General features: G+C 44.6%; 2 protein-coding genes across 2 annotated transcripts; one reads left to right on the top strand and one right to left on the bottom strand.

The window, feature by feature from the left end:
- Positions 1–1,176: 1,176 nt before the first annotated feature.
- On the bottom strand, positions 1,177–5,351 carry MRPL27 (mitochondrial ribosomal protein L27). Its single transcript, XM_072403334.1, has 4 exons — positions 5,217–5,351; positions 2,903–3,022; positions 2,123–2,190; positions 1,177–1,436 (listed from the first exon to the last, which is right to left on the bottom strand). The coding sequence occupies exons 1-4, from the start codon at positions 5,329–5,331 to the stop codon at positions 1,230–1,232; spliced, it is 510 nt and encodes a 169-aa protein (XP_072259435.1). The 5' UTR covers positions 5,332–5,351; the 3' UTR covers positions 1,177–1,229.
- On the top strand, positions 5,330–14,563 carry EME1 (essential meiotic structure-specific endonuclease 1). Its single transcript, XM_072403333.1, has 8 exons — positions 5,330–5,705; positions 7,278–7,405; positions 9,890–9,976; positions 11,099–11,214; positions 11,838–11,952; positions 12,934–13,049; positions 13,893–14,082; positions 14,365–14,563. The coding sequence occupies exons 1-8, from the start codon at positions 5,330–5,332 to the stop codon at positions 14,533–14,535; spliced, it is 1,299 nt and encodes a 432-aa protein (XP_072259434.1). The 3' UTR covers positions 14,536–14,563.
- Positions 14,564–14,773: the final 210 nt, after the last annotated feature.

Raw genomic sequence — 14,773 nt, 5'->3', positions numbered from 1 at the left:
GGCAGTATTCTCCCCAGTACTATTTAGCTGGGTGCACCACCTGGCTCTTTTTGGGTGGTAATTAAGAGTTGGGTCACAATACAGAGGCTGCCCCTCTGCCTACATCTTCTTCCCACCCTGCTTAAAAAAACTTTTTGGGTTGAGCACGGATTGGTGTCTGGTAAACTGACCTAACAGGCACAAACTGCTCAAAGGTCTCCTAGCTACTTCCAGAGGAACCCTGCTGTGTGATAATATGCAATGTTTATTGGAGGCCATATTACAAAGATGGATACTACATAAAAGGTCCTATCTATGTCTCCTCCTATATCACAATACATTGGAAGCAGGGAATCACTTTTTAGGGTCGTATCCTTTTGGTAAGACATAATTTTCGTTCCCCTTCTGCATCAAGAAAGATCCTTTTGTAAGTTATTCTTTTCACCTAGAGCAATGCAGACTTTTATTGACCACAGGTTTAAAAACATTAGGAGAAATTCGACACATTGGTGACCTGAATCCTGAAATTTTAAAGTTAGAAATGGCTTTCAGGTCCCTCGCAATGCTAACAGTATATACTTTCAAGTAAGCGATCCTGCTCTACCCCAGCATATATCACCCCTCCGTGGTCCATTCATGTAAAATAAACAAAACAAAGAACTGCTCACCTGCCAGTCCTGATGTTTTTATGGCCAGACAAGTACAATGTCCCTCAATCTTATCCTAAAAATCATCAATCTTCCATAGGTGCAGATATATGGGTGGGGGCTGGTTCCTCGCTTGCTGCCTGCCAGTCTCGCAGCTTGTGTTTGACACCAAGATATTCCAGGAAACATTTTTTTCTGGCACTAACTTTATCCTCCCCTGTCAGTGCCAGCAATCAAGATCAATACTGCTGTAGTGCTAATACTGATTTGGGACTGGCTTTTCAATTTGTCCAGTGTTCTCCCCGGCCCCTTGGCGCACCACCCGGCACTGAAGAATTGGGTCACAATACAGGGCCTCCACCCACCTACAATGTCCTCCCCTCCATCTTAAAAATATTTCTGGGTTGAACACTGGTCTACTTCCCAATTTTGCCATTGGGCTGCCCATTACTTACTATGTCTTGTACTCCACTGTACCTAAAGCAGAGAATTATTTTCCCTCATCTCAGACTGCCCAAACCTTCATGATTAAAAGAGAATGAGCACAATCTTTACTAGAAAGAAGTTTATTTAAATACAGGTTATTTACATTACCACCACTGCTCACATCATTTCCACCAATTTAAAGCTGTGTTCTTTAGGCTGTGGAATGACATTAATGAATGTTTTATATATAACAGCTCCCATAGGTAGCTTGGGAATGACATCAACGCCGTCAGTGCTACGAGGAGGTGGTATATAGACTTCTTTGGTAAAACGCACAATGCCGTCCTCCAGTGCGAACAATGTTTTATTCCGGCCAATTCCCACCTATGGGAATAAAGATCATTAACAACCACTGCCATCATTTTAATTTGGTTAGTTCTGGTGTTAGGGTCTTTGTCTGTGCCAAGGGTTCCCTGCACCCACTGATAACCCCCTCTTCAAAGTGCCCCCATACCGTGCTTCAGCTGGTGTTTCCAGGTATGGGCGAACATTTGACCTCCTCCTGTGTGACAGGCTGGGTACACATGTGCAATAATTGTCACTGGAAAGGATCTTTCACGATCCTTTCCAACAACAAAAGACTGCACAATGAATGGACGAGCGCTGTACATACAGCACCATTCTGCTTTATGGAGAGAGGGAGAGTGACAGAGCGCCACCCCACTGCGCTCTCACCACTTCACTTTCATTGCGTTCGTTCCTCGTCCATGGAGATCCTCCAGAACGGTCATCCGGTCGACAAGCACTGTGCACATGCCAGATTCCCGTCCGATATCAGCGATTGGATGGGAATCCTCAGAAGTGTGTGTACATAGCCTTATGTAAACAATTGATAGGCCTGAGTGAGCCCCCTGGGATTTCTAGCAATGGTTACAATAGAGGAAGGCGCACAGATAAATGAAAATAAGCAGGTCAGGGAGGAACCCTTTGCACAGACACTACTGGTTTTACATAAGTGAGCATGGTGACTCTTTTTAACATGCCAGGAACCATAAAAAACTGCAGCTCACCTGAGACCCTGGGTGCCATCTCATCAGCCTCTGTGTAGCAAGAATGTTTCCAGCATGGACAAATTTACCTAAAATATAAACAGATGGGGCTCAATGGGATGGAAAGGTAAGAAAGAAATTGTATGCCAGGCAGAGCAGTGAGAAACGAAACACAAATTAAAAGAGATGACGTCATTTCCCAAAAATAATAGCAAGGCCTTGCACACAAAGAGGAATTATATATACTATATTATACATATATCAATATGCCCATTGAAGTGCTACCTGCCTACTGCTATATTATGATGGTGTCCTTTAGTGATGCAAAGGTTAGAGCAGTGGTTGCCAACCTTCTGGACCCCATGGACCACTAAATTTTACAGACTCCGGAGTTCAGGCATTATGCCAGAGCCCACCCACAAAGTCCATCCCATCCAGAGACACAACCCGCCCACTGCACTGAGCCTGCAATCCATACAGGGGACATGGTCTGCGGCTCTGGCCGGTGTACCCCCGCCCCCCCCTCAGAGGGGTCATGAGAAGGCGCACCAGCCAGAGCCGCAGTCAATTGGTTGGCAACCGCTGGATTAGAGCACTGAACCACAACATGATGGTGGGGCCAAGATCTGAAGTTTTCTGTTTGCTGAAGAGAGTGCACAGTGTCAAGAGATGCAGGTTACCAGAAAAGCATGTGTGTGGGGGTTGGCTATACTTCACTAAAGTGTGTTTTTTCAGCTGTTTAACACACTGCTGTGACTTTTAACACAGCAGTGTCAACAAGACATCACAAAGCAGGCTCACCATCTAAGGTTTTGACACCATATCGATGTCCTGGACTCTTTCCTCCCAAGTTCTTTGAGCTGGATCCAGCTTTCTTTGAAGCTTCCCTCACCAGGAACAATGTTGTAGGTGACGGAGCAACTAAGGAGAAAAAAGAAAACATTCAGATGCAGGATTGTAATGAATTTTTTATAATACAGTTTAGATGTAAAAAAAGTTTAGTACTAATATAAACCTTGCTGCATTTAGATTCCTGAGCTACGTGTGTCAGTTTTTAAAGCATCAGCACATCTGGTGTAGTTCTGGCCAGGATCACGTACATAAAGGGCTATGCTGGGGCTCCATAGAGTCTCTATTATATACAATACTGGAGCAATTTCAGCCTCAAATGATGTGGCCACAATTGTGGTTAAACATGTTGGGAAATGATATATTAGTGATGGAAAATCTCCCTCTCCCACTCTTATTAGCCTTCTCCATGCAAAGCAAGGGGTTCACTTTACCTCCACCCCAGCATCATGTTCTCCTTTTTCCTTTGCTGCCCTATCACCCTGCTTGGCTACTGGGGACAGAAAATTATGGCTACATACAAGTAGGGAAGAATATACAAAACCTGACCAAAAAAAGTCTTCAAGCTGGGGGACAGAGGCAGTGTTATGACCTGGGTGACTGCTGGGGTAGTGTTATGACCTGGGGTGACTGCAGGGGTATTATTAGGGTCAGAGGTGTCTTCGAGGTAGTGTTATGATTTGGGTACAATGTTATGACCTGGGGGTGACTGTAGGGGGTGCCTAGCAGAGACAGTGTTATGATCTTGGGTGCCTGCGGGGACAGTGTTACGATCTAGAGCTGGGGCCTAACACCCCCCTGGTCAATCTGGCCTAATCACAGCCAGCAACCCGCGGCTCTTGAGCCTCCTTGTTGTACCTCCCTTCCTTCATTATTTACCACCGCCGACATTAACACTTCCGCCGCCGGGGTAAGGGGACATTCCCTCCCCTCCATATGCATTGCAGAGGAGAGAGATTTCCTTTCAGGGGTGTTCCTGGTGGGGGCGGAGCCATCAGTGTGGGACTCGGGAGAGAGTCCGGCCTAGTGTGCCTTCTTGACCTCCTAAAATGGCCTAGTAGCCATAAAAGTTAGCTGACCCCTGATCTAGGGTGCCTAGCGGGGGCAGTGTTATGACCCTAGGTGCCTGTGGGGGCAGTTTTATGAACTGGAGAGCCTAGCGGGGAAAAGTGTCATGGTCTAGGGGTGCCTAGCGAGGCAGTGTTACGATCTGGGATTCAGTGTTATGACCTGAGATGCCTGTGGGTGCAGTGTTATGACCTGTGGGTGACTGGGGGGGGAAGCGTTAAGATCAGGGGTGTCTGTGGGGAAGGGTTACAATATGGGGGTTACATGACCTGGGGTTGCCCGGCGGGGGGCAGCGTCAAGACCCTGGGGTTGCCCGGCGGGGGGCAGCGTCAAGACCCTGGGGTTGCCCGGCGGGGGGCAGCGTCAAGACCCTGGGGTTGCCCGGCGGGGGGCAGCATCATGACCTGGGGTTCAGTGTTATGTCCTGAAGTGCCTGTGGGGGCAATTTAATGACCTAGGGGTTGCCAGCAGGGGCAATGTTATGATCTGGGGTTCTTCGGTTGGTCAGGTGTCGGTTCAGTAATGTTATTTGCCCAATATGAGGTCAGCTGACTCTCTGAATATTTGGAATGGTGGAGTTTGGCATGGAAATATCCCAGGATAACAAGCCAGGATTTATAAGCCTCTTCTTTGGTTCAGGGGTATGTGAAATCATTATCACACATGGATCGGCCACAAGACCTGAACCCCATGGAGAATCTTTGTGATGATTGCTGTAACACTGCATAAGCTTCTCAATCAATGCATGCCATAATCATAGCTAAAGGCGGCCCAATGAAACATCAGCGTGTGATTGGTTTGTCTATGCAGTGTATAACCCCATCACATGGGGGCGCCATAGCTCAGTAGCCCCCAATGCCTGTACAGTGCACTACAACACATGTGGGTGACACACATGCGCCCTGTGTATAAGAGCCCTGTCAAGCCATTCATTGTGATTGGCCTGTTTAACCTTTGCAGCACACTATATTAGGGTCTACTGAGGTGACAGGGCCTCTTTAATAAATGAAGGCAATGATAGGTGGGGGGATAGGCTGGGGAGGTCGCAGGGACATTACTTCTAATGGCAATGTCATGCTAGGTAAAGGTGGTGGTGACAGGCTCTCTTGTAAATGACGGGAAGGGTCTGTGTTTCCCATAGCAACGCACAGTCCTGTTGGGTCGCTGTTGTCACTATTCGCCGAGGTCATTCACTCACCTAGCAGCCGGGTCACACCGCTCAGCAGCGACATCTTTCCCTTCCTGACGTCACTTCCGTTTCCGCTCAGCTCGTTTCCGGCGCCAGTTTTGAACGTTCGTCTCCAAGCAACCATGAACTCCGAATCGAGCGACAACGAAGATTTGTTACCCCGTGTAGCCTTTTTAGCCTCCACCGCCCGGCGCCCCACAGCGATGGTGCAGCTGAGCAGCAGCGACAGCGAACAGGAAGCCGAGGAGCTCCCGTTACTTCAGCGTTTGGCCGCCCATGGTCAGGGAGAACCCTCAACCAACCTTGCCGAGTCACGTGAACCTGTCCGAGCGGCGGCACGTGACCGTCCCAAGGCTACCCGGAAGAAGAGCGTTAGGTCACGTGACCCGGTCAGCGCCCCTCCGCCGAAGAGCGGCCCGTCACGTGACCCTGGCACAGCTCCTCTGCCCAAGAAAGCCAAAAAAAGCCAGGAGAGCCTGATCGTGCACATAGATACCGGTATGCCAGTGCCCATTGCTGGGCCATCTTCATGGGAGCTTTGTGCTATTGTTCTGACTATTTTATGTGCATTATTAATATTTTAATTCATAAGATCTAATGATAAGCTAAAACATTAAAACCACCGGGGTAATATTGGGTGAGCCGCCATTGTGTACAGCTCCCACCTGTTGGGGCTCAGGCCCCATTAGACCTATGAAGGGTTCTGTGGTGATCGGCACCAAGACCTTTGTTTCACGCAAATGTTTTCCAACCCCTACCCCTCACTCACTATACTGTCATGGCTTCCCCGCCACACACGCCCCATCGGCCGCTTGGCTCAACCTTGGGCCGCCGCCACCACCATGTCCATCATTGTGCCTTGGACCACCACCCTGTGCATCATCAAGCCGTGGACGTCCACCGCGTGCTTTAATGAGCCTTGGGCCGCCACCACCAATATGTTCATCATTGAGTCTTGGACCACCACGGTGTGCACCGTCAATCCTTGGAGACCCATCTTCCCGGTTCACTGGTTGTCCTTCCTTGGACCTCCGTAGATACTCACCAGGAATATACCACAGGTTTTGGAGACCCTGTTATCCACCAATCACAATGTGTCATGGCTGTTTAGATCCTTACACTTGCCCATTGTTCTTTCCTTATGAATCACCTTGAAGAGCTGATTGTTCACTTGCTACCCAATATATACCCACTTATTGCCAGGTGCCATTGTACCTGGATCATCAATGTTATCACTTTATCTGTCAGTGGTTTTAATGTTTTGGCTAATCGCTGTGTATATATTATTATTTTCATTTATTAATATTAAACTTATTTTAATTGCTCGCCAAGCTAGAGTTAAGTGTGTGTTTATTAGATGCATTTTATGTGCCATTTGCTTATGTTCCCTGTTCATTCTAAAGTGCCTTCATAGCACCCATATAGGGGTACCTTATCTACCCCCGCCTTGTGCAATGGGATATAAGGGGATGTGGAGATGTACATTGAGGGCCCGTAAACATAATGCATGTACTCCAAAGCATATTGATGCTAAGAAATGTATTTATTCGGTTGTCTATAGAAATCCCACACCCTGCGGTACACTGCTTCTCATGCTGTATCCTAACTGCCCTCATCGCCCCATAAATATAAACCAATCCAGCTATACACTGAGGATGCAAGAGGTGTAGGTCAGTGGCCCCTTTAAGCTGGGCCCACCACCCGCCACTTTTAGCCAGTACCTGGCTGTTTTTGGGTGGTTACAGATTAGTTGGGTCACAATACAGGGAGTGTGGCTGTGTTCTTCCCTTAGCTTGACCTCCCTCCAAATATATGTAGCTAAATCCAACATAAGCCTGGAAGTAAAGGAGTCACAAGACTCTCTATAGATCTAGTATCAGTGTGGAACAGTAAGTGAACCATACTGTGCCAAATGGTAGTTATAATTGTTTCACATTTCTGGGTAAAGGATTTTGAGTTCTTTACAATTATAAGGTATTCATATTCCTAGAACACTATGAATGCTGCACATGGCCCCACCTTCCAGGTGGTGAATTTTGGTGTGGTGACTCAGGAGAAATGTCCTTTCAGTTCTTTTACAGGATGGCTCCGGAGGACAAGTTCTGAACGCTCTTCAGGCTCAGGAATATAAGTGTGTGATCCAATCACAGCCCGTGGCACGCAGTATTACATGGAGCAGGTCGGGAGAAGACGTCAATGTGAGTCCTTCATCCAATTCTGTTCTGAACACCTGGGGGTATCATTCAAGCCTTCACATTCAGTAAAAAGATGTCTGCAGATATTTTTGGGTATCTGATATCTCTTGCCACCCCATAACTTTCACCAAAATCATCCCATAAGCAAATTTTTAACCTATTTTATATATACTCCTTAGAGAAAGCCTTCCTTGTGTAGAAAAGCCCTAAAACTGCTTGTCGGTCTTCCAGTCTTTTCTGCAGGTGTGAGATTCGGTGACATAGCCGCTGTGAAGTGGGGAGAAAAAGGGAGCCCATCTCACTGTGTAGGCATGAGATTAACATCTCTTAGAGATTGGGGCATGTACAGAAGGAGCAGCCAGAGCCCCCCGGATTGCGCGACGTAGGTATCCCGGGAGGCTCTGCGCTCTCATTAAGTTTTGATCGCGGCGGCCTAAGACTTAAAAGAAGAAAATAAAATAAAAAAGGTGTTGCACTTAAGAAAACAAAAACAACAACATTGTTACTGTATATATAAGGGTTGTCTAAGTCCGCATTAAGCAGTTTTTTTTTTTCCCATTGACCCCATACTGGTTTTGAATATCTTTACCAACAGTGCAGACATGTACCATTGTTTCTGTTCTTCCCTGCTGAGCAGATCATTTTAGGCAAAGTGTTAAGCTGCGTACACACTTCCAATTTTTATCATTGGAAATAAACGACGAACGAACGACCGATTGGCCATAAATCGTTCGTTAAAAAAGTAACCAACGACGCCGATGAACGAGGATAGTCGTTGGAAATGAACGACTGGACCGGCGGATCGGATTGGACGACGATCGTTGACCATCTATCGTGTGTACGGTCGTTCATTGATCGTCCATGGTCTGAGCATGCGTGATGAACGAACATTCGCTCAATACAGACTGTATTGTGTATTTGAGTGTATGTGCCTGTGTGTGTATATATATGTATATTTATATGTATGTATGTATATTTATAGATAGGTAGGTGCAGTTGCTTGTTGATCAGCTTCCTGTGAAATGGCGTACCATCCAAAACCCCTCCATCAGACATCCGCCCATTTCTTCCTATGTCCACTAAAATAAATTCATAACGGGCATTCACTATTGCCATGAGCACAATGCTGAAAAACCCCTTATAGTTATAATAAAAAGATCCACTGTCTGCCGGTGGGGTAATTCTTACATGCTTCCCATCAATAGCTCCTCCACAATTGGGGAAATTCCATAATTCTTGAAAATCAGAAGCGATGGCCAGCCATTCCTCTGGTGTATCAGGAAACTGAAAGAAGAATATGGGAAGAGTTTAATATGCATAATAATATGTTACATTTATTTTTCTTGCAGACTTCCTCCTGTACTGAAACTGCAGAGAGCTCACCTGCCGCTACAACATCGACTCCTATGGGTTCAAGCCAAAAAAGGGGTCAAAAAAGGAAAAATCAGGAGCTGGAAAAAAGGAAGCTTTCAAAAAAGCCATGGCCATATTACATGAAAAAGAGGATCACTTTGATGGCTTTGGCTTCTATATAGCGTCAAAATTACGTAAGATGAACCCAGAACAAGCAGGTGCTGTGGAGATCATCATGACTGATTTGTTGAACAAAGGAATGAGGAACCAACTTAACCCACAATTCCCTACCTATTCTTCCCCCTATCCTTATCCACAGCCTCAACGTGCCCCTGTACAAACTCAACGCCACCCTTATGAGTTTCAGCACTATCCTTCCTTCAGCACACCGAATCAATAGAGTTTTGGCAATGAAAGCCTCCATTTTACTGATTTATAGTGGGGGGTGTGTTAATTTAGTTTTAATGGTTTTGTTTTTATTAAAGGTTATTTATTGTTATTTATACTATTGTTATTTGTACTTTATAATTAGCACTTTGTTAATAAACTTTATCTTTTTGTTATGAAGCAAATGTGTCATTTTGTTTTAATGATTATTATATGGGGCCCCTTACCTTCATGTACTCATCTTTCAAGCAGTCAATAATTTCTGCACACGTCTCGGGGATGATATGACCCATTGCTTGCGCTGAGATCCCGGTGGAGAACTTCATGTCCTGCAGAGATCTTCCAGTGGCAAGCTATCTCAGGGTGGCGATCAACCTCTGCTCAGGTGTAATGGACATCCTCATGAAGGTATCGTGTTTCTGCAGAAAAGGTGTAACTGCAGAAAGTAATTGTTGGAAGCAGACATCTGACATAGGAAGATAATTTTTGTAGTCATCTGGGAATGAGTGGCGCAGTTCCCGTAGCAGACTGTCATGTGAAATCGTTCGCAGATATCGTGCAGGATCGTTCGTCGTTCGTTTAGCAACGATAATAATTGGAAGTGTGTACGCAGCTTTAGAACTATTTTGTAGTCGAGGTATTGTTTCTATCAGATGTAATGATTTTCTAGTATATGTGACTGAATTGACTAAAAACATCTGAAACAGAAGGCCAAGCCTGAAGTTTTGTTGTCTTCTTTTCCTGCAGGGAGAAACTTTCTGCCAGGAAGAACCAGAGATGATGATCCTTGTCCCAGGAGAAGTCTTTATTACAATGGTTGAAAACAGTAAAACGGTGAGAAATTGGATTTCCTTTCTCTCATCAGCTTCCATCTATAGAGCTCAGCATAGGGAGCTGGAGTTTTTCAGTGTCTAACCCAGAGATTTTGTTATAGCCGGGTGGTAAGAAATTGTAGGTGGGTGGCAGCCCCTGTATTGTGACCCAATTCATCAGTAACCTCCAAAAAACAGCCAGGTGGTTACTGAAAAGTGCTGGTTGGTGCGCCCAGATAAAAGTGGCCAGGGAGATCACCGCTTTTCTCCTGTCCTTGGACCTGGTTCTTAAGTTGTACCAATGAAACCCTAAAGCCAGCCATACACAAATATATTCTGATTTATTGGGGTTTTAATTAGATCAGTTTGTTTGATAAAATAGAAATCAATTCAGAGGTATGACCAAAGGTTTCTTTCAATTCAACACTATAAATCGCTTTTGGTTCCTAAATTTCAGAGTTGTTTAAGCAGACTGCTGTATAAAATGGGAAAATCAACCTATGTTTGGCCAGCTTACGTCCGCTGAGAGAAATAATGAATCTGCTTTACTTGATTCATTACCAAGGATCACTGGCTGTTGGTTTAGCTGGCTTCTCACTAGGATATATCATATCTATATTATTATTTGCATTCTGCTTTAAAAGATAAGTGCATTTTTAATACAAGATGTACTTATCCCTCCCTAACCTACTCTCTCTCTCAGATTCATACTGAGGGCCACGTTCCCTTGCACCTGACACCCACTAGTTCTCTTTCCTGCCTATATGAAGCTTGTCTGTCATCCTTTCAGAAACACTAATGTTTATTAGGCTCTCATTTTTATGTGCTGCCATTTATTACCTGTTAAAATAACTGTTCAGAAGGGTAGGTTAGGTCAGGGGAGAGGGGGAGGAATCGGCGACTTTCTATTAAATGGCACTTATCCTTAAATGAATTCATATGCTTTTATATTTACTTGTTGGCTTTTGTTGTTGGAAGCTTACACTACATGATTACATTTCAGTTACCAAAGTATTACAAGCCCAGATCCTGGTGATATATTTGTCATCTCTCTCGTTGCAGCAGAATTGCAGCACTCCAGAAACCAGGCAATTCTATCCCAATTCCTAATAATAAAGTTTATCTTTCCTTTGTGTTTATACAGAATGCACAACATAACCAAAGCCCGGGCACCTTAAGAAGCTTTGTGTCTAACATCATGGCGAGCAAGTCGCGTGTCATCCCCACACTTGTTATCATGGAGACAGAGAAGTATTTCAGGTGGGCCCCAGTGATAAATACATTAAGGGCCAATATAGATCTATATGTTGTAGTAAAACCTGCATTGCCTTGGAAGTGCATTGTGGTGTTCAAGAACAATAGGCTCTTGTCTTTTGCAAGTTCGGGTTCATTGGCAGCCAATTCTTCCTTATTCTATCCATGTTAATACTTGACATAAGGATCTGAATGGGCTCTAAAGTGTTTTCTGTGCACAGATCCTGGTAACTCATGTTTAATGCTGGTCAGGGGGGTATGGTAACTCTGTAGATATTTTGTGAGCACTGGGAGCTGTCTGATCCATCGGAATGGTGTCTGAGCTCAGACCTGAATATTGGTCCATGTGAATCTGAAAAAGCCACGGATGTGTCTAGAATCTGCTAAGCAAGAGAAGAAGCTTTGTGGTGCCGACAATACTATGGGGATATTTCCTTCAGTGGCTGTGAAGCATTTTCAGAAGCGTAATGGCAATATATAATTTCATATAAAAGAAACATTAACATTGGAAGATTTGCATGGAGTTTGGGAAAACTTTTTAAAGCGTTTAATTTTGTCTGTAATTAAAATGTAATAATGGACTTCCTTCAGGACTGTAAAATAATCTCACATTTGTCTCGTATTGACAGTGATCAGAAGTCAAAGGGTAAGAGGGCGCTGAAAGATGCCGGCCGAGGAGAAAGAAAGCGCAAACAAAAAACCCAGCAAGAAGTGCCGAAGCTCAGCAGGGTGGATGTGGAGGAGGTGAGATATTTAAATGCTGGCTTTGTATCACATGTATCCTTCTAATAAAGGTGCGTAACCAAAGGATATATAATGGGATTCAGATGTTCCTGTTCTCTTTTCACTCACTGGCCTGTCCAAAAGAGCTGCACAACCAAAACCTGGCCTCTAGGTAGGGGCACAAATAAATGCAGCTTTATATTTAGTAATATATCAGTGTCATGCCTAAATTTTAGTCTTTTGCCATCTTCTGTACAGCAAGCTGATGCAGGGAGAAGCAGCACAAAAACAGGAGAGTCACAAGGACATCAACTTTCCCCTGTACTATTCATTTGGAGGCTGTGGGGAAAAGGGGGGGAAGGGGGATCTGTTTTATTGAACTGTGTAGCAGAGAAAAGTTACGTCTCCTTCCCTGATATCTGGACTACATTGCACAACTGTGAAAATCTTATAACTATATTGATAGAAATACAAATGACTCCCTTATGTGCATTTAGCTGTCTGCCTGCTATACAGCTTTAAGACAACAGACCTCAATGGTGTCAGCTAGCATACATGCAGAAGATATTTGGATCGGCTTTGCTTGCTGTCAGGCCAATTTGTAGTCTCTCCTAATCCATCAGCCACCAAGTATTCATAAAGTTACCGAACAGATATTCGTTAGAACAGTTATTGGTGTATAATTCCTAATTATAGCAGCAGGTCTCTTCCACCCATGTGACCAGCAGGTCCTGGATCGGTGGTGATGTCACTTCCTGTGTCATGTGACAATGATCAGATCTGGTTTCCTAAGTTGGCTCCCTTATACCTGGAGCGGCTTAGCAGTGTTGCAGGTTGGAATGGAAGTGGAAGCCGAAATAAAGGGGCCGAGGGAGGGATTGCTACAGAGATATTGTCCTGCATGACCCAGGTGGCATTCTGTGTTTAAAATCTTTGCTGAATTAAGTTGAAGAGTTTTTATATATCATGGGAATTGTTCCATAACTTTTTTTTTCTTTAAAGGTTGTGATGGACTTGCAGCTACAAATGAATGTCCATGTCTGGTTCCTGGAGACCTGGAAGGAAATCTCAGATTTTGTCTGCATGTTCAGCAAAGCTCTAGCAGAGGCTCCGACCAAGTAATGACCTATAATGTTATAATGTTTGGGTATTGGGGTGTATTCAGTGGTGCAATGTTTTCTAAGGCCCCAGGTTTGAATATTAGGACTGTAAACATACCACCTGATCACCACTTTAGAAAGTAACTGTACGTGGTTACAACAAAAGTCCATGGGCTGTGTACCATTAAAATAAGATCACAGCTGGGGGGACGGTTACACCATCGTAATTACTGGAGCTTCTCATTGCCACTTTAGAGGTTCCAGTATGTTTGTTCTCCACCTTCTAAAGCCCAATCACCAGGTAGCAAAACCTGCCTCCCTTTTATAAATATTATTTGGAGATCAGGTTTGTACACATGGAGAAAATATTTTTGTACTCCAGTTTGTTTGTTTTTTTTATTACTAAGCACCTATGGTGCCTGTGATGTACGCCTGCTGACTTGGGTAGTTCTCTTCATTAGCTTCATCATAGAATCAGATTCAAGCTCCTGTGCTTTGCCTTCAAATCCCTCCACAGCGCTTGTCCCACCTACCTACCTACCTGATACACAAATCCCTTTACAGCTCTTGTCCCACCTACCTACCTGATACACAAATCCCTCCACAGCTCTTGTCCCACCTACCTACCTGATACACAAATGCCTTCACAGCTCTTGTCTCACTTACATTTCTGACCTGAAAAGTACTCCCCTGGCCGCTCTCTCTGCTCCTCCAATGACCTACTAATGACTTCCTCACTCATAACCTCATCACACGCACACTGCTCCAAGACTTTTCTTGAGTTGCAGAGTGTATGAGTTATATTATTATCCTGCAGATTAGATTGCACCAATGACACTGTACTTTTTCTCTTTGTTTTAGGAGGCAGCGAGACAACACCGGCTTCTCCTTCTGCACAGAAGGTGATTGGGCAGGGGGAGTGCGGGTGGAGAAATGTGGAAAGGGTCTGCTGGAAGTGTGGAAGAGGCAGATCCAGCAGTTTAATAGAGTCAGTGTGGAAGTTGCCAGTGCAGTGGTGGCAGCGTATCCATCTCCTCAGTTACTGATAAAGGTAAGTGCACCCTTCCCGTCACATAGGGCCACTTTTCCTGCTGCATAATTCTAGAATTTAGTTTTTTGACTTTAAAAGGAAACTTTGCTGGCTTTTAGTTATTTTAATATTCAGTGTTCCTCACAGAAATTTTCTTAAGCTGTAGGTGGTGGAAGCCCGTTTTGTGACCCAACTCTTCAATACCCACCCAAAAACAGCCGGGTGGTGCCCCCAGCTCAAGGGGATCACAGATATGTAAATTTGTGTGTATATGTTCGTGACTCTTTCGTATCTTTCCAACAGGCCTATCGTCACTGTCAGACCAATGCAGAACGCCACGGCCTCTTGAGCGATATCCTTGTACGCCGAGGAGAGGGTGTCACGTCTACGTCCCGGCGTGTCGGCCCGGAATTATCCAAACGCATCTACCTGCAACTTACAAGCTTGGAGCCAGAATTGTCACTTGATTTATGATGGAGAATAATATTCATTTAATATTGTAGCAAGTCACAAGATCAGATCCTTTACTTTTCACAAAGGGCAAAGAGCCATTCAGGTATTTTTGTTTTTCACTGCATTTTTTTAATGCTGGCAATTCTAAATCAACTTTATTCACAACTAACTAAATTCACGACTAACTCCAGACATGATAACCATATTGGGGTTAAGGAAGTTTCAAAAGCCACCCTATGCAAGCTGTAGATCTAGCAAA

This window comes from Pyxicephalus adspersus, chromosome 3 (assembly GCF_032062135.1).
Source record: "Pyxicephalus adspersus chromosome 3, UCB_Pads_2.0, whole genome shotgun sequence".
In the NCBI taxonomy this organism is placed as follows: Eukaryota; Metazoa; Chordata; class Amphibia; order Anura; family Pyxicephalidae; genus Pyxicephalus; species Pyxicephalus adspersus.
This window is presented reverse-complemented; position numbering and strand designations above follow the sequence as displayed.